The following is a 20,158-nucleotide window of genomic DNA, read 5'->3' on the forward strand; positions in this document are numbered from 1 at the left end:
GATCCTGACCAGTGATTTCTTAACTTGTCCTAACAGTCCTAGAGTCCAGACATGTTCAAAGCTGAGTCTTGGCACTGCTACCATTTGTACCTGCTTGCAGTCAGCTACAAGACATCTGCCACTGCCACCAAGGAGCTTTAAACAATCAAAAAGCTTTAAAATTTAATCTCATGTCACAAATAGAGCTTAAAGTAATTCAGTGGTAAAATGTTTGATTTAAGACAAGATCTTTAGCATCTCCCCTTCTGCTTCTGACAGAGGCAAGCAAAGGAGAGCTCTGTATATTACATCCCCAAAGCTCAATTAAAGAAGATTAAGGCTGTGAAACTAAAATGTAAGAAAATGTCAGTGCAACTTTTAATCCCCTTTTCTCCCCCTTACTTCACATGGCTGCATCATGATGCAGTCTCTTCTGTGGTGATCACATCCTATTTTCTTCCCACGGGGCCCCAGCCTCATTCAGCATTGGGCTGTTGCTGAATATTTCATTTTATCCCCTCATTCAGCATGTGGCCCCAGGCCATATTCTTCAAATTCCATCCAAACGCCACAATTATTAGCTTCCTCCTGGGCATTCCTAGCATGTTCTCTCTTATACATCTCCCAGGCATTCATGGATTCATCTTTGCCCTTCTTTCCACCTCTGGTGAACGTTACAGTGTCATTCTGCTTATGTTAAAGCAGGAAAGCAGACACAGAACCAAAATGATCACAACTAAGACTCAAAGCTGCAACTCCCTCCTGTGCCTCCCTTCATCCTTAATGAGCAGGTAGGGAAAGATCTTGTGCATTACTCGTACATTATATCCTTTGGGGAAAACCATTGTCAATGGAAATATCCCAGCAGCACTTGTGCTAAAAATCAGTGAAAGAAAAGGTTACAGTTTTCAAGAAACTGATTGTTATCTTTGAGTTTAAGGCCTCCTGATCCTAGCAGAGGCAGAGCAGCATCTAAGACACTGCATTTGTGCTTCACGCAAGCAACTATAGGCAACTGGATGGGAAATTGCTCTTTCTTTTCTAAGGGAAGGGAAGAAAAAAAGGATGCACATAAGGTGGTTAGTGCTGAAATAAACTTCATTAGCACATCCAGTAAATGTGGTATAGACAAATACTGCTTGGAGCATGAGTAGATAGCATCTTTTCAGCCCTGGTCTATTTCTGGCTATGCATCTCTCTGCACAGTGAGCTCACTATAGTATCTGATGCAACATTACTACATAGTAATTGGGTATAAGTTACCAAAGCTCTCCTTGCCCATCCTTTCCTGTTTCTGTGGCCAGAAGGAATACTGCTTGCAAATAAGGGGAGGCTGCTGTTCTCCTGTTTATCTCAAAGGGAGGGACAGCCTCTGTCTGTCAGAAGCTATAGCCTCTAGAGCATGCTACAGGAAAGCACAGCTAACATGAGGTCTCCTCCACCTTCGTTATAGAATCAGAGATTTGTTTCTGTTGGAAAAGACCTCTAAGATTTAGTCCAACTGTCGACCTAACGCCACCATGGCAAATAAACCCCAAGTTCCAATGTGCCATATCTGCACATTTTTTGAACACCTCTAGGGATGATGACGCCACCACCTCCTAGGGCTACCTGTTCCAGTGCCTGGCCAATCACTTTGCTATATCTTCCTGTAAGAAAAAAAGGTCATTTTTCCAGTTAGCATTGCGAGTGTGGCTAGAGCAGGTGCTTGAGACTAGCTGAGGTGCAGTGTTGCCACTGCTGCTGAGTGAAGCCTTCCCTGCAGTTTCTCTGTTACATTTATCCTACAACAATCTTTTATCCTCTATTCACTTTACATCACAGTACCAAAGACTGAAATTGGAGATGACAGAAGCATAAAGCTGTTCCCATTAACAATGCCAGCAGGCTGTGTGTTTTCTTGCCCTGTCACAACCAAAGCTTACTGAAATTCATCCTTTATTTTCCTCAAATGCTTCAAACTCTGTAAAACATCACGGCCAGAGCAAGTATGGCTAAACAGTCATCTGGCAGTTCTTCACACAGGTGAAGAACTTTGGCATGGTTGCAAGCCTGATCTCATTTTAGGAGCAAGGTGGGCCTGACTGAGCTCAGAACTATGAGTCTGCACTGCTCCAGACTGCAGGCTAAAGGCTTTTAAAGCAGAACTCGATTCAGAGAACCTTTCAGTCAATCTAGTTGTGTCATAAGGCCACTCTGATCTCCGTTTCTGTTGCATCTCTCCACCCATAAGACAGTTTCATCTATAATAAGGCAAAAGGAAAAAAAAAAGAAGAGAGGGCTACTTCTCTATTATATATTTAGCCCAGCAGTCATCATGCACTACCTGAGCAGGTTGTCGTGGGGGAACAGGTATCTCTGCTGACCTGAACAAACCAGCAGTCCTTTAAAGTCTGCTATTTTTCAGAAAGAAAAGAAGAAAAAAGAAAAGCATTTGTGCAAGCCCCTTTTCCTCTCGGGGCCTCACTTTCCCCTCCCAACCTTTGTCTCTTGTTTCTTTATTTTGCAGAGGCTGCAGGGCAGGGTTTCCCTCCCCCGTGTTTGCCCAGGGCTTAGCACAATGGCTGACCTGTCAAGCCCTGAGTATCTAGAGGAGACCCCAAGGACTGGCCCCTGCATGCACTTCCTTGTTGCAAGACCCACGTCTCAGTCTCCTCTCGCCTGCTCCACGACTGTTGCCTTGGTGTGCGCAGTGGGGAATATGTGCCGAGCTCCTTGGGCCCTCAGGAGCCCTGCTGCAGCACACAGATCCCTGCCACAGCCCAGCTCCACATGTCCTTGCTCTCAGAAGCCCTGCTGGTGCTTTCTCCATTTCCAAGCTAGGGGCAGGTGTTGATCTGCTGGAGGGTAGGAGAGCCCTGCAGAGGGACCTAGACGGGCTGAATGGGTGGGCAGAGGCCAATGGGATGAGATTTAACAAGGCCAAGTGCAGGGTTATGCACTTTGGCCACAACAACCACAAGCAGCACTATAGGCTGGGGACAGAGTGGCTGGAGAGCAGCCAGGAAGAAAGGGACCTGGGGGTACTGGTAGATAGTAGCTGAAGATGAGCCAGCAGTGTGCCCAGGTGGCCAAGAGAGCCAATGGCATCCTGGCCTGGATCAGGAACAGTGTGGCCAGCAGGACAAGGGAGGTTATTCTTCCCCTGGACTCAGCACTGGTCAGGCCACACCTTGAGTCCTGTGTCCAGTTCTGGGCCCCTCAATTCAAGAGAGATGTTGAGGTGCTGGAAGTGTCCAGAGAAGGGCAACAAAGCTGGTGAGAGGCCTGGAACACAAACCCTGTGAGGAGAGGCTGAGGGAGCTGGGGTTGTTTAGCCTGGAGAAGAGGAGGCTCAGGGGTGACCTCATTGCTGTCTACAACTACCTGAAGGGAGGTTGTAGCCAGGTGGGGGTTGGTCTCTTCTGCCAGGCAACCAGCAACAGAAGAAGGGGACACAGTCTCAAGTTGTGCCAGGGTAGGTCTAGGCTGGATGTTAGGAGGAAGTTGTTGGCAGAGAGAGTGATTGGCATTGGAATGGGCTGCCCAGGGAGGTGGTGGAGTCACTGTCCCTGGAGGTGTTCAAGAAAAGTCTGGATGAGGCACTTAGTGCCATGGTCTAGTTGACTGGCTAGGGCTGGGTGCTAGGTTTGACTGGATGATCTTGGAGGTCTCTTCCCACCAGGTTGATTCTATGATTCTATGATTCCTGTTACATGGCCCAGCACAGCTCAATCTTATCTTCTGAGGAAGAGGGAAGTGTAGGTAGTGTGTAGCAGCAGCACAGATGCTTCAGAAATGTTTTTAAGCACACAGGATTTAGGGCTCATTCAGTCAAATGGGAATTTCCATTTTAGGTGAAGAGAGCAGAGTCAAGTCTGAGTCAAATGGCTTCCCTTCCATGTCTACTTGTGCCAATCCGTCAGAAAAATACAGTAGGTCCCATGCAACACTTCACTCTGCATGTGAAAGCATGAGGTGTTTCTGTCCTTAGAGATTAGAACAAACAGGCACATAATAGCCAGAAACAGCTTGGAGTGCAAACCATGCCATGTTCTGGAATAACAGCAATAATGCCTCCTTTGACAGCTAAGTAAAAACACCAAGGCACTGCAGAGGAGGAAAAGAGAAACCACACACACACAACGGTAAGCCTGCTGATACCAGGTTCTACTACTGCCTCAACAGTGATCTGAGGGACAGTTTGAATGCTCAGCCCAAATCTTAGAATCACAGAATCACTCAGGGTTGGAAGGGACCAAAAGCATCGTCTACTTCCAACTCCCCTGACATGGGCAGGGACACCTCACACTAGGTCAGGCTGTCTAGAGCCACATCCAGCCTGGCCTTAAACATCTCCAGGGATGGGGCTTCGACAACCTCTCTAGGCGACCCATTCCAGGCTCTCACCACCCTCATAGCAAAGAACTTCTTCCAGAAAAAGTCTCAAAACCAGTTCAAGCACAAGTATGTGAGCTGTATTCAAAACCAACACATTTTTCTTAGAGTAAATAGAGATAGGTCAAGCAAACATGCAGAGTTAGAGGGCCTGGAATATTAAAATAAGGCACTGCATAATTTGGCAGGATTTTAAACATCTCTTTATAACTCGAGCAGAAAAAAAATATTTCTGAGATCCACTCTAAATAAGCAGAGGCAACTTAAGCACCAATAGTGAGATTCAAACTAGAAGTCATGCTATGGCAAAATAATTTAAGCCCTTGTTCTAGCCTCCATTTCTACTTTGTGGGAATGAAGAGAAAGAATAAAAAAAGAGACATCAGTTAGGAGGCAAAGCCATGACCTTCCCTCCAAGCTGCCAGAAAGCACTCTGGGGGCTCTGGAGTTAAGTCACTTCATGTGCTTTTTCCTCATCTCATTACAACATTGCTTATTTTCCCCATAACACTGCTATTTTGTAGTTGCTATGACAATTTGCAGCATTAGTTACACTGCTGCACACATGCAGCGATTGAGAGACAGATTTCTTTCTTGTCCAGAATTTAACAATCTTGTGCCACAAGTAAGAAAATTAGGCTCAGTGCTTCTGGTTAGCTGCTCTAGTAAGCTAGTTAGATGCTCTAATCAATCTAATTCTGATGCAATATCATCCTCAGGCATGGATACAGCTCACAATCTACCCATTACAGAACAGCAACAAGCCTACAAATGAACTAGCAACAGTAAATAAAAAGCACATTCAAGGCTGTTCTGTACTCACCCTTCAGCGTGTGGAACCAATTTTGGGGGAGTTGACAACTCACTGCAAAAGGAGACTGAGAAAACAGGCAAAATTTCAAATAAGGACAGCAAGGAGAGTCATTCTTATCCTTTCCTTTTAGCATGTAACCTTGGAGGCGCATGTTACTCCTTCTGACTAGGTTTGAACATGTTTGTCTCCAAAACTCATCAGGAATAGAGCAGCTCTGCCAATTCCTCAAGAAAGGCCCATAAACACCAAGCACATCTGATCTTTCAGACTAGTTCAGAAGGGCTAGTAAAACCTGACATAATTATGTTAATTCTGTTTTGGGAAGGGGAAACAAATAGCTGCACATATGTCCTCTATTTTTTAATCAGGGTGAACCAAATCACATTTGTGCTTGCACCACCCAGTTAAATACCTGTTATTCCCCATCATGTGCCTAACAAACTTCAGCTGTAGGGTTAAGTCCTCCCAAGGTGTCAGTCACCCTGATAACCACAGATGTATAGAATCATAGAATCAACCAGGTTGGAAGAGACCTCCAAGATCATCCAGTCCAACCTAGCACCCAGCCCTAGCCAGTCAACTAGACCATGGCACTAAGTGCCTCATCCAGTCTTTTCTTGAACACCTCCAGGGACAGTGACTCCACCACCTCCCTGGGCAGCCCATTCCAATGCCAATCACTCTCTCTGGGAAGAACTTCCTCCTCACATCCAGCCTATACTTCCCCCCGGCACAACTTGAGACTGTGTCCCCTTGCTGTGTTGCTGGTTGTCTGGGAGGAAATGTACAGGAGCTATAAGCTTATCACAGCTGAAAATTCAGCCATTCCACTTCAATCTTTAATACTTAATTTTTTACTGGGCCCATCCCTTCTTTTTCCCTCGTTTACACAGAGCATCATTGTGCAAAGCCTACAAACATACCATAATATCCACAGTCTTGACATCTGACCCACAGCAACATGCTTGCAATCATCTTACTCCTTATCTGCTAAACTAATGCTTTATGGAAGCAATTATGTTCCATCTCTATTGCCTTATGTTAACGTCCTCCGAAAGGCTAGAGCACACTGTCCCCCTCTCTCCCTTCAAAAGTCATTCAAAATACAAAAAGAATGGATATTAGCTGGCTCAGCAGGAGGAACCACTTGACATTCCTCAGTCGGAGGAGGCAGAAAGGGAGATTATTGCAAATTGGAGTAGACAGTCATGGAGTCAGTTCCCCTTGTGGTATGATCTGTTGTCTCCCTGCAATAACCTGCATTCGAAACGCTCTGGCCCAAGGATACCTGCTGGTCATAAATCAGCAGCACGGTTGTGGGGACAGCCTACAGAGCCTCCCCCGAGATTTATAACCTCCCCACTGTCAAATGGGCTCTGAGTAGGCACGGCTAAGTAAGTACAATACCACCTTGTTTCCATCTGTGCCGGAGAGCTCAGTGAACCTCATACCAGTATATGTTCTTCCACAATCCGACTTCAGGGAAGGCATAGAAAACTCCCGTTAAACAGAGCTGTTAGGTCACAGCTAAGGCTGGTCTTGCTTCTGCCAGTCTTCTGCACTCTGATGGTTTGGTTTGGTTTTGTTTATCTCCTGCACCTGGGTTAATTGCTGCAATTGAGAGACTCGGGTGGTGCAGCGGGATGTAAATGAAGTAGGAATAAAGGAAGGAGAAAATCCTGGGTGGGCTACAGAGGCAATAGGAAAAGCAAGACCAGCTGCATCCTGCAAAAACCCAGGTCAGCTGGAAAGTAAAATACGCACTTTCAGAAGTGCAAATTCAATAGGAGGGTTCGGATTGTTGGTGGTTTTGCTGACTGCTCCAGGGAGTCCCAGCAGCCCTGTCAGCATCCTGGATATGCAGCACACACCCTATGCTCCGTACGCTTGCGGGCTGGAGTTTGTCCGCTGGTCCCTCTTTGAGCACAAGCCTCGGGTCATTCTGTACTCTGAGATTGGGAATGATGAAATCCACTGACAAAGCTCCAACTTAGGCATTTATTATCAAGCACTACCACTAGCCCAGCTTTCTTGTCAGACTCAACAGACAAGCACTCCCTCAATGTCTCTCAGCCTAGAAAGAGCTGGTCCAAAGCTCATCTAATTGAGGCAGTGCCTTTTATTGTATTCATCCTTCTTCAAGAGGCTCTAGAAAAAGCAAGCAATAGCTTGGTTCAGCACATGGATGGGCCTATTGAGGCAAATGTCCTCTGCACCATTGAGGCAAATGGCTTTTCTTTCTAGGTCTAAGAAGCAAAAGTCAGCTTTCTCTGTCACCATACACCAGTTCTCCCCTCCTCTTGCAAATCTGGCAACACGAATAAACTGTTTTTCTCTCAGCATAAGTGATTCTCAGTGCAGAAGAAATTTCTTATCTCTGCCAGTCTACTTCTATGAAGTAGAACAGGACCCTAAAAGAGTCTTTCATTACCATAAATATTACCACCTTCCAGTGACAAACCTGCTGTGTGTGCCCTTCTCTGAATAAAAGCCTCATTGCCCAGAGTCCATTTTTATGATGATTTCCCCTGATAACTATCCACTGATCTCCTTTTACCATGAAAAGCCAGTGAGAGCTACTACATACTTCCATCAGAGCTCCACCTATCCCTTCCAAAAATACCAAATGAATAGCATTATCACATCTGAAAATGAGGCTGTCCTTAGGTGACATATCCCATGTCACATAATCTCCCGGTTGATGGATTCTATGTTCAGCAATCCCTTGGAGTGCAACGGTTACCACCATAGAAATAAATTAAACTCTTTTCCTCACTTCATGCTTGAAATAGTGCCCACAGCTGTGCTTTAATATGGGCACTGATACAACCCTTACTTACTCTAGAATTAGCTCCAAGTGACCATTTCAGAAACACTGAAAAGCAACACATGCTTTTGAAACGTCAGCTAGTCCTTATCCCAAACACAGACCTAAAATAGACCTTCCATCCCATCATAAGGGCATTGTGGGGAGACACGTTTTCTAAGAAATCAGCTCATTGAGCTTAACTGAATGAAACTCACAACCCAGAGTTTAAGCAAATGTTAAGGATGAAGTTGAAAAGTTTCACTTCTAAGTTTTCATTAATAAAAGAGCTTTAAGATTCCTATTTTTAAAGCAACCAAGAAAAAGAATTTTATCTAATGTGTTGGGTGTTGGTGTATTTAATACCTTGTAGTTAAAATGCCTTTATAAATAAGAGGCTCACATTTCCAGGCTGTGTTTTTTGAGAAATCCACACATAGAGAGTCCTAGCCTCATTTTGTGCTAACTCTTGCCTTCATGTCAAGTTAACACAGTCTCTTCTTTTTAATTAGCACTTACAATAAGATGTGGGCAGATGCCCAGAAAGACCTCGACATCCAGCTCCGGAAAGAAAGAGAACATTTCTCCCAGCCAGAGAAGGACCACGAGAAAGCATTTAAGATGTTAACCACTTCCTACATCAAATACCTGCAAATCTTCCGTAACTTGGAGGTGGCTCATGACCAACTCCTGCACCAGCAGAAACGGGCAGTGATTCAGCAAGTGCTAGATGGTGTTATGGGCCGCATCCTGGAGATCAAAAAAGAGATGGTGGAGATGGAGAACTCAGAGTTCCATTATATCGACAATATCCTGGTAGACTTAGAGCTCCTCCCGGTAGGTCTACCTCTATTGTGTGCAAATTCATGGAGACTTTGCCTATCCTGTACTCGGAGGACAGTCAGATTTACTTGCAGCCTGTGAAGTTCCCCTGAGTGTTTTAGCTTCTTGCACATTTACTAGTGTACAGGGAGATCAGCAGTTATAGCATGTTTTTAAGAAGAGAGTATATTTGATCTAATGGTGAGCATTAGCTATTGGAACAAGATTTTAAAAGCCTACCTCCTTAACCAAGATGCTGTGCTTCTGCTTTTTTATAGTGGCACAGGCTCTATGACTCTCTTCAGCTGCATGTGTCCTAACACGGAGCTGTATTAGCATAGACAGCTTTACAGTTACAGTCAGCAGCTTGACTCTGCCTGATATTAATGTGGGATTAGATAGAAGATAAGCAAGTGATGCAGCCTGCAAGAAGGAGCCTGCTTCAGTCTGCCCTTAAGAATCATGGAATCATTTTGCTTGGAAGAGACCATTAAGATCAAGTCCAGCCTTTAACCCAGCACTACCAAGTCACCACTAAACCATGTTCCTCAGCATCACCCCTGTATGTCTTTTAAATGCCTTCATGAATGCTGACTCCACTACTACCCTGGGCAGCCTTTTTAAGTGGTTGGCAATCCTTTTGGTGAACATTTTTTTGCTAATGTCCAGTTTAAACTTCCCTGACATAAGGCCGTTTCCCCTTGTCCTGTTGCTTGTTACGTAGAAGAGAGTAACCCCCAACTCATTACCTTTTGGGTAGTTGTAGTGAACAATAAAGTCTCCCTTCAGCCTCCTTTTGTGCAAGCTAAACAGCCACAGTTACCTCAGGTGCTTCTCATAAAACTTGTGCTCCAGACCTTTCACCAGCTTCTTTGGTCACACTCCAGCACCTCAGCATCCTTCCTGTAGTGGGAGACCCAAAACTTAATGCAGTTTTTTAGAGGTGCAGCCCCACCAGTGCTGAGTACAGAGACACAATCACTTCCCTGATACAAGCTGGGATGCTGTTGGCATTTGTGTCACTGCAAATCAGTCTGACTTCAGGCCTCTTTTGGAGGTTACAGGTAGCACTGAATATTTGCACAGCCTGATCTACTGCTTCACAGTGTAGCAAAGTATTAAAACGCAGAATCTGAGCCAAGTCTCCTTTTGTCAGGAAGACAGGAGTTAGGAGCGTGTTCAACGTTCAGAGTTCAGGAATGTCTGCTGTAAAAGCAGTCCCCTGCCAGACTGCCCCCTAAATCAGATGAATATTACAGCAAGGCAAATTCCTGAAGCTGTCCTCTGAAAGCAGCGTGAAGAATCAGCTGCAGAAATGCGGTTACTTCTCTCGCAGAGAGCTCCACCTATTGTCAAATTCGGGTACCGCAGCTTCTGTAAAGAAGAACAAAAAAGTTTGCGCTTAAAACGAGCAGTATTTTTTCCAGGATCTCAGTTACGGCGTGAGATAAATTGCCTTCTATCCTTACAGCGTCATTCTGAGGTTTGAAAACGTGTTCCTGTTTGCAGTTGCACGAGTATTTCACTCTGCAAATTTAGGATAGTAATTGCCCTGAATTTTCGCCAGCTCTTTACCTTCTACATTAATCACAGCAGAGAATTATTTTAAAACAATGAGAAGGGAGACTGGAGAGTATAAACACATCTCCAGGGAAACTTATCCTTCAAATCTTACTTTCAAGTCATTAGGCACTGCTGTTCTCGTGACTTAGCAGTAAATCCACCTGCAGCAAAATGTTGGCAAGTCTGAAAAGTTATGCTTGACATCTATGAAAAAAACAAGCACCAATTCAAGTTCCTGCACCACACCTTAATTTTAAGAATGTGTGACATACCTACCTCCTAAAAAAGACATCACTGAAGAGATTTCAGGTTTTTTTCAAAGAGAACATTACTTTCAATAGCAGATGGAGGTGCTGGAATGTGTCCAGAAGAGTGACAAGGCTGGTGAAAGGCCTGGAACACAAACCCTATGAGGAGAGGCTGAGGGAGCTGGGGTTGTTTAGCCTGGGGAAGAGGAGACTCAGGGGGGGAACCTCATTGCTGTTTACAACTACCTGAAGGGAGGCTGTAGCCAGGTGGGGGTTGGTCTCTTCTGCCAGGCAACCAGCAATAGAACAAGGGGACACAGTCTCAAGCTGTGCCAGGGAAGGTCTAGGCTGGATGTTAGGAGGAAGTTCTTCCCAGAGAGAGTGATTGGCATTGGAATGGGCTGCCCAGGGAGGTGGTGGAGTCACCATCCCTGGAGATGTTCAAGAAAAGACTGGATGAAGCACTTAGTGCCATGGTCTAGTTGACTGGCTAGGGCTGGGTGCTAGGTTGGACTGGATGATCTTGGAGGTCTCCTCCAACCTGGTTGATAAAGAGAAAGAGATAGGAATAAAGATTCATGGGATTTTTTAAAAATAACATAATCACATCTCTCTAGTCCTTCCTATCTCTGTATTATCATGGGCTAAAACCCAGTATGGTTTTAGGCAGAGAACACAACAGAGTCGTCCCATTTTTATCCTTTGCAATATCAGTGTTGTTTGGCCTGTGTCACTGTAAGGCCAAGCTTCATCTTCCTTTAGTTCTGTGCTTCATGTTTTTAATACAGTTACCTTGCAACATTCGGTCACTCCATTTCCTGGGGTAATTGTAAAAGGATTTGGATACACCAGTGCCATGTGGAGCCCAGAGTGGCTAAAAAAAAAATACACCTCTGACTTGAGGGTAAACATCACTTACCTAACTTTACAATGCTGAGCCCCAAAAAAGAGGTAATGAAGAGAAGCAGGCTCCCTACTCCCCACTCCTTTCAGCCTCAGTGTTATGGCTTTGATCTCATCTTTACAGTCAGTAGAAGTTAACAATCCAGAATCACTTGTAATTCAGTCCCAGGTTAGACAAAGATGCTCATCACCAGTAGACTGACTGACTCACACTGCTACCTGACAGCATAAGAGCCCTTTCATCCTATCCAAGAGTGTCCAGAACAAACCACTTGATTACTGATACCTAAGAACAGATAGATTTGTAATCCATCCCAGAGTGATTTGTACTCTTAAAGTACAACGTGTAATCATTTCCATCAACAAGCAATGATGTTGGAAGGTGCAAACAGAGAGGTTAATAAGACAAATATTTAGAAATATAGCAGACCAGACCTCTACATTGATAATATCAACAGGGATAAACACAGCCCCTCTTGGAAGCTTTCTTATGTTGCCATAACAGGGTGTCCTGGTCTACACAGCGTGCAGCTGAGGGAGTAAGTAATGAAATCTTGAAATTGGCAGTTCACAGGGATTGTTTTCATTGGCCACAACCTTCCCTGCAAATTTTTGCTCTGTAAATTGGAAGGCCTTACAGCTCACGAGTAGTACACTTACCATGTGCCTGTGAATAGTACTTGTTCTTTACAGCCAGCACTTTTCTCCTCCATATCTGCCCACACCTGAGGACAGATATGGAGGTAGCATTGAGACTAAAAAGATTCAAGGCAGAGGTCTCTGTGAGCAGGTGAAAACCCACCAGTTTCCACAGCAGATAGAGGAAGGATCACCAAGAGTGCAGCATCAAGTCTTGTGCCTGTCTTAAGCTCCCTGGGTAGAAGTAATATCTGCATACACCTGGGGACAGATGTAATTGACTGTACTGTAATTGAATATACTTCTCATGAGAAGCACAGCATGGTAACTACTGCCTATCTCACCTACCCCTCTTTCTGTCCTTCTGGGTAGGATTACTTATCCTTTAAGTGGTCCTGTAAACAGTATATAGGGAATATGGCACCATTATGAGCTGCACCTATGACGGCATTTCTCCCCCAAAGAAGGGTACTTGCCAGCAATTATTCTTGAAGAATCTTGCTCTTCAATGCAAACAACAGGTTGTCACTCTGCTGCATCGTTCAGGAAGATTTTATTGTCTGCCTGTGTCTTTTTTCATGTCTCAACAAGAATAAAATTCTAGAGGAGAAGAATTGGTAGAAATGTAATCAATTGATATCCTTTTTTATGATGGAAATGTGTAAAGACATCCACCTAGAGTAATAGCTGATTTTTAGAAGGAAGAGATATCACAGTCACAGACAGTAACAGTTTCTCTACAGGTAGAAATATCTGTTAGACAAACAGTTGTGCTTTGGTCCTATAAATGGTTAAACACATGCAGGAAAACAGATCTATTTTTCATGTTGGTTTGAAAAAAAGAAAGAGGAGTGGGATGATCATCCAACCAGAAGTATCCAGTTTGGTGGAAATCATGTTTGAATTTCTGGCAGCACTGCCAAGTATTTTAATAGTTTGATAATATAATTGAGCCATTATAAAAAGAAAGATTTCTGAGCTGCCACAGTTCAGAAACTGAGTTGCTCTATTTGTTTTTGTTGAATTAGGCCTTAAGTAATTGCGAAGTAACAGCTCAGCAGCTGTTACAGAGGTCAAATTCTCCAACACTCCAAAACATTCAACAAGCTCAGTCCAATTTAATTCCTTTCTAAAGGTGTTCGATACATAATATGATTTTAAGACAGTTCTAAAAAGCATCTCATGTCTATTTCTTCCTCTAGGAAGTCTTAGAAGTACCTATCCCAAGGTATTTCATTAAAGAAAGGCTGGAAGTCCTGCAGCAGAGAGAGAAAATCCTTGATCAGATTTTACTTAGTGCTGGATTGCAAACACAGGTAAGAGTACCACATACCTACATAATAACACGCTTAACTTATTTAGGTTACAGCCACACATCTGAACCTGAGCCACTGATGTGAAAAGTACTTCTGTTACAGTGAGGAAGTTAAAGGCTCTTTACAGAGAAGGCACAAATGGAAAGTAACGTTAAGTCTTCCCGTCCAACAATATCCAGTCACATCTTGACTCTGGTTAAGACTGAAATTAATTGACTCTGTTTATGTATGAGTGTCAGAGAAAGGGCAGCACTTTGGCCAAGTTTAGTAGGTGCTTTATTTGTCTAACTAATTCTCATCACATAATTAGTTCTACTGAAATCAAGTTGGGCTTAAGATTTACTGAACCAGAATTCCTAACTGGAACAGACAGAATTCAGAGTTCAGGTCAGCACAACCACTAGCATTCAGTTGTTTATAACCTCTGAACAATGGCTACAGTCTCTTCGGTACAGCTATAGAGCTGCAGCTGCTGGGAGGGGTAGAAAATTGAGTTTTGGCAGAGCAAAAGTTGTTACAGAGAAGTCCGTGAGCACTGCAGTAAAGACTGTTCTGGATCTGATATACTTTTGACCCTTTGTAAATGGCGCATTGCCTACAAGCAGTCATTCCTAGCCCCTGGAAATAAACAACTGTGCCTACATGTCTGGATAACTTAGATTCATAGATGCTGTAGCCATAAGTGACAATTCTGATCAGACCACTTTGTCAAACTGCTGCACTGCCCCAGTTGTTGAATTTCTCACCAGTAATTTTACTGGTAGGGGAACTCTGCATATTGATCCCACAAAGCAATAGAGGGAAGGATGCCCAGAAAAGAACCAGCACCATTCAGAGGCAGTCTGCAGAGACAAAGCACAGGCTTGCTGCTAGATTACTTTAATGGGCAGCTACGGTCCTCTTGACCTCCACAGCAAATCTCTGGGTAAATTCCCTGCTCTTCTAGCAGTCTGATAGTGGTCTGCGGCAATCCTTTGTTTTGGCATGTTAAACCTTTGCTCTGCTGTCACCCATTTTCAGCATGGCATCTGTTACAGATCAATCTGGTGTGCAGCCAACTCACCTAGGAGCACCAGGCTTCAACGGGGTCCAAATCTCCCTTGCCAGGATGCTGCAAGAGTGGCACAGGATTCAATAAACATGAACCAAATAATTTCACACAGTACAAGTCCAGCACCTTGCACTGCACTTCCAGTTCAATCACCACTGGGATTTCTAGAGGGTTGTCAGCACTTCGAAATGCATTGTACAAGCCATGTACACTCAGGAAATCCTAACTGCTGTGTAGCAGACCACTGCATTCTTCAGTGTCCATGGCAGTGCTGTTACAAGCAGTTTAACATAGATCAAAATCAGTGAAGTTTATCAGAGGAGCCTGCTCTGCAGATTTTTTGTCCTTGTATATAATTCTGTTATAGAGTGTCCTGCTGATAGTGTAGTGTAGTGAGCTCCACACAATATAGAAGTATTAACTGTCTCCAACTAGGAGATTAATGTAAAGAAAGGACAATAATTCACATTTTCCATAGGGAGCATGAGGGGTTAACAAGAATTCTTAAGAGTGAAAATGGGAATCTCTTTCCAGCTGCAGTGTTCTCTTTTCCCCAAACCTGTTCTTCTGTTTGGGCTGGGCTGGCTCAGAACAGCCTGTCCTTCCACATTCAGCAAGAGAGCTGGGACCCAAGAAGCACCACCAGAAGACCACCCTTTCAGAAAGAAAAAGGAAGGTATTACATAGTATAAGAATTTCTTATTTTAGGTGGATAAAGCCCTGTGGTTCTTCATGTGCTTGTTTGGTTGAGTTTTTTTTCCTCAAATGGATAAATTTCTGAAGTATTCATAAGCCATATAGAGTCATTGCTTCTCACTGTAGCATTAGACTTTCCTTAGCACTCATAAACACATCAGATTTGCTTTATCTTAAAGGTGCTCAGGAAAATATCACTCAAAATATCAGACTTTTTGCAAGACAGGACTGAGTCTCTGCTCTTCGTGATGGGGAAGTTTTTGTCTTAGAGAATGAAACTATGAATAAACTTCTTCCAGATTTTTTTAACTGAGGTAAGAAATCGACAGAACATGTAACTCTAGTATTTGGCTTTGCCCATTCCTTTTTGTTGTGCTGTTGAAGAAACCTGTCAAAACCATGACATCTGAAGAAGCCACAAGAGTGATCCAGGTTGCAGAACGAGCCCGACAAGGCCGTCGTCGAGCAGCATACATGAAGAAACTTTACCTTGAAGACAAGAGACAAAATCAAACTGAACCCCAGGTGGAGGTGGGTCCAAGTCCAGATGCTGCTGCTACTTGCATTCAAAAGGTGAGATCTCTGACTTGACCACAGTTCTGGCAGAACCAAGAGATGTGTTGCTCACAAGAACTGCAGTAGGCAGAAACACGTGGGGAGCATTCTGAAATGATGGCTGGCAGGGTGTCTAGCAAGGTGAACTACATCATTTAAACTACTTAACAAAATGAGACAGGACCCTGGATGTAAGATCAATGGAAACAGTCCTGCACAGGCAATGCAGGATGACTTTATAACCTACATGTTGTTTTTCCATTCTGATTTTTATGACCTCAGTTGCTCTTTCTGGCATCCCCTTGGAATCCAGTGCGTCTCAAAGAATTCATGCCTTTTCCTGTGATCTCCAGGGAAAAAGTTCATTCCATATGTTGAAAAGATGACAAAGGGAAATCAGTGCTAAATACCAGAAAGTCCTTATGCATGAAAAAAATCTGACAATTGAACCTAATGAGAACAGGAGCTCAGTCTAAATTCTGAAGTCTAAAGACTTCTAGAAACCCTGATAAAATGTTTACAAGCTAGATATGCCAACATGAGAGGACAGCAAACCTCAGAATTTGTGGTGGCTTTGGTTTTTTAATAGCAGATGGCAACCTGTTAAAGAGCAATAGTTTCAATTGTATATTGTGCCTTTCCTTCCTCTATTTGTTTTTTCCTGTGTCTGCCACAGTAAAGGAAGCTGTAACAAGACCCATTTATCTCATTAGAGCCTTGTTTACAATTCAGGTTTGGCGTGGATATAACCAGCGCAAGAAAACACAGAAAATGAGAGAAGAGGAAATGATATTTCTGGGGATGGTAAGTAGTGCTGCCTAGAGAATATAAAATGTCACAGTCTGCTTGTTCTTCAGGCTTTTGTAATTTAGCAGAAGATGAGAAATTAATTTCTAGAATTCTTCCTGTTTTAAAAAGAGTCTCTAAGGGGTACAGAACTAAACTGAGATGATAGATGGCACAGAGGTAGCACCGTTTGTCTTATGCTGCATGCTTTTGTGCTATGTACACGCAGCCCAATATATCTGGCAGATGTAAAAGCAGACATTGTAGGATTTACCCCAGCTTCTAGGGAATCTGACCCAGGCATGACAGAGAATGGAAATTTTATTAATCAAATTTTAATTAATAATTCCAAGACACTTGAGCTGCCTTATTCCTAGGGTAGAATAAAAGCAGAAAGGCTTCTTCTCCCAGCTTTTTGCAAACCACTGCATATGTATATCAAGAGTAAGCAAAAGGGACATTAGAACTGCTATGTTAATACGTCAGTATTTCCATAAGTCCATATAAAAATAACCAGAACATTCCTCACATCATATTGCAAAATTAAGGGAAGTGAACAGCTGTCCATGATCAGTTAGATCCCATGAATCATAGAATGCATTGGATTGGAAAAGACCTTTAAAGGTCATCTAGTCCAGCCTCCCTGAAGTGAGACAATAATATGAAAGTATCCTTTCCAGAAGGAACCTTTTCCTCCCACAACTAGAGGAGGTACATCTCCTCCCACCAGTATCTTCCTTTCTAGCAAGTACCTGAGAAAAAGGAAAAACTGAACTGTACGTTTTCCTTGACCACCACTAATTCTTCAGGTGCCTTCTTTGGCCACTAATAGGTTTAAAGCCTCACAGCTCCCCTCAAACTTCAGCTACAGTAGCACAGCCCTGTTACCAAGTTCTAGTCAAGCCGCTCCTTACATAAACATCAATCACTGCTCTGTGTTTGGTAGGCTTATTTGTACCTCTGTGCTTTATAGTTCTTAAAAGACTGATTTATAAACCCATTTAACTTTGAATGAAAACATGCTTTCTGCTTCTTCCAGAGAATTTGTTAGATTTGTTTGCCCAACAATGGAATTGCCCTTACCTACATTATGAGTTTATGAAAGCTATTTGTGCCTGTAGCATACATCTGGCCAACACATTTTATCACTTTTTTTAAATGACCTTAACATTTTATCTTTAAAAAGCAACATGTTCATTCATCTAAGTTTTGCCATGTTAAATGCAGATAACACATTATGGATTACTGTTTTTAATGTCTGGTGGTCATTAACAGTAAGTGTGGCCAACGTAGCTGAAGAGAGATTTAGGTACCAATTCTGCCTTTGTTTAACTCAAAAGAAAAACATCACAAGATTTTAATTAGTACAGACCTAAACTGGTGAATATTTGAGATGTAGTGAAAATTAATTAGAAATTATACCTTTTGCAAAACAAAAGATCATTTTCTACCATATCCCAGGACTGGTTTTGCTGAGTCTTAAACTAGAGTCTTAGGAAGGATCTCTAATTCCGTTATCAGTTATTGGAAAGTTCACAGCCAAGCACTCTTCATGGTGGCCAATGGTAGGAGTAACTGACAACTAGGATGTAAATAACCTGGTTCACAGGGAGGAAATCTATATGATCATAGGGATGAGGGGAATTGAAACCAAACACATATATAGTGTATTCATTTCCTGACCTCCATTGAGGACCAAGAGAATTGATGCTTGCAACTCTGCACTCAGACTCATTACTCTTTATCAAGTATATAATCAAAGGATGTAGGGGAATAATTGATACCTCTAAATAATCTGTTCATCTTTCTAGTGTTTTCATAATCCCCATTTGTGTTTCCCTTTTACTTTTCATGCTGCATTCCCTTCCCTGGTCTCCAAAGGAAATGAGTGGCAAGCTGGTTCACACTGATAGATAGGCAGTGAGCTCCAAAGGTCAAGTCCCTTTGATGTATGATCACGTCAGCCCTCTAAAAAATGACCACAGATCTTCATGTGTAAATATGTTGAATTTGCTTTTCTAATGCTGCACGACTTAGATAAATTAGAAGACTTAGCCATCCATTACTCCCAAGTTCTTCCCAAAGGAGACCTTACTTTTACTGCAATAAATACAGTTTCTCTTATTATAATGGCTGTTTCAAAACTGTATTACTTTCATAGAAAGACTGCTTCGCAAAAAAGAGAGTTCGTTTGAAGTTCTGAATAATGATTTCTGGAAAAATTCAATTTTGTTTGCCTAAAAAAAAAAATTACATGAAAATACATGCAAAGAGCAAGAATTGTTCAGTCTTTTACTTAATTCAGCATTATTTTCTTTACTGTCTTCTTGCTTCGGATAAATTTATATATCTTTTCTGGAATTCGATTCTATTTCATCTTTTGCTGGATGACAGAGTAGAGGCCTATGTTCCAGAGATTTTTCTTGGGTCAAAAATATAACCTCATTATTATTATTTATCAAAGATTAATTGCAGAAACAGCACAATCCCCTTAGTACATGTTTTCTAATCTCTGATAAATCACCATTTGCAATACTGGTTTAATCTGTAAAGAGAAGCAAACCTCACTAAGAGCACATACATCTTCATAACTGTATCCTGACTTGTTTCTTGATCTCCCTCACATTCCTGCCACAGTGCTCTTTGCTACCAGCTCCAGCATGACCACTATAACCTATGTTCCAAGCATAGACCTGTGTTTAAGCCACATCAACACGCTGATCTTGCAAGAAGACACATTAGATGGTCTTGAAAACATGCATGTGCTGTCCAAACAAACCTGCATTTCCTTGCTCTGCTTTACTGTCACAGCCCAGTTGTAAGTACCCTTTTTCCAGTTTTAAAACTGATGCATGCTGCCACTTGTCTGTTTCTACCATTTATAAATTCCCTTTCATTAAACACACCCCAGCTACAAGTTGCTGTGATTTGTTCATTTTGCTGAGGCACAAACTAGCTATCAGCCTAGTGTAACTGGATGTATGGGCTAGTTTTTGGCAACTGCTTTCCCTCAAGTGGTGCAAAACAGCCCAGGTCTAATAATGAATCTGCACTAGTGCTCACCCTGACAGACTCTCCAGGAACTGATAATCTCAGAATGCAGGCTACTGGGAAGAGAAGAAGCTGCTTTTAAGACAAAATGTTAGGATAAACAGTTGTGCTAGTTTGAAGCTAGCTAGAATGTTTAGGCGAGAAGAGCTAGATTACAGGCTGTGAAAGGGAAACAATGGTGAGGTGTACTTCACTCATAGGCTTGCTGAGAGGTACAAGAACAAGAGTGAAAACACAGATAAGGTATTTGGGCACTGCCTGGGCTCTGGGCTGCATTTCTCTCTAACCTCACCTTCCGTCTCTCTGATTAATCCACCTGCTTCCTAACCCCCCTGGCTGGCCCTCCATTCTTCCTTGGGGCACAAGGCAACATCTGGGGTAAGGTAGAGGGGTGGGAGAAGGTGGAAGGGTGGTTGGGAGCCCCTCCTGGAGACTCAGGTTTCTGGGAGGGCTGTTGTGTTTCTGTATTGCCTTCTACCTTGTATATTTCTGTATATAACTGTATATACTGTAAATATCTGCTTGTATATTGTGCTAAGCTGTAAGTAATAA

The 20,158-nt window shown here is 42.9% G+C and overlaps 2 protein-coding genes across 3 annotated transcripts in view; one reads left to right on the forward strand and one right to left on the reverse strand.

Moving 5' to 3' along the window:
* The window catches only part of ACKR3 (atypical chemokine receptor 3), a 67,049-nt gene extending 61,345 nt beyond the window's left edge, over positions 1-5,704 (reverse strand). The window contains exon 1 of one of the 2 annotated variants that reach the window (XR_010305847.1): positions 5,180-5,704. The gene's annotated coding sequence lies outside the window, so the exon portion shown is untranslated. The remainder of the gene's footprint in view (positions 1-5,179) is intronic. The other variant, XM_064159548.1, reaches the window with a different exon arrangement.
* A 2,788-nt stretch (positions 5,705-8,492) lies between these two features.
* The window catches only part of IQCA1 (IQ motif containing with AAA domain 1), a 119,075-nt gene continuing 107,409 nt past the window's right edge, over positions 8,493-20,158 (forward strand). The window contains exons 1-4 of the mRNA XM_064159586.1: positions 8,493-8,813; positions 13,354-13,467; positions 15,599-15,787; positions 16,502-16,573. Coding sequence (XP_064015656.1) covers positions 8,502-8,813; positions 13,354-13,467; positions 15,599-15,787; positions 16,502-16,573 — 687 coding nt within the window. The 5' untranslated portion in view covers positions 8,493-8,501. The remainder of the gene's footprint in view (positions 8,814-13,353; positions 13,468-15,598; positions 15,788-16,501; positions 16,574-20,158) is intronic.

The sequence above is a fragment of the Pogoniulus pusillus genome, chromosome 2 (genome assembly GCF_015220805.1).
Source record: "Pogoniulus pusillus isolate bPogPus1 chromosome 2, bPogPus1.pri, whole genome shotgun sequence".
NCBI classification, from domain to species: Eukaryota; Metazoa; Chordata; class Aves; order Piciformes; family Lybiidae; genus Pogoniulus; species Pogoniulus pusillus.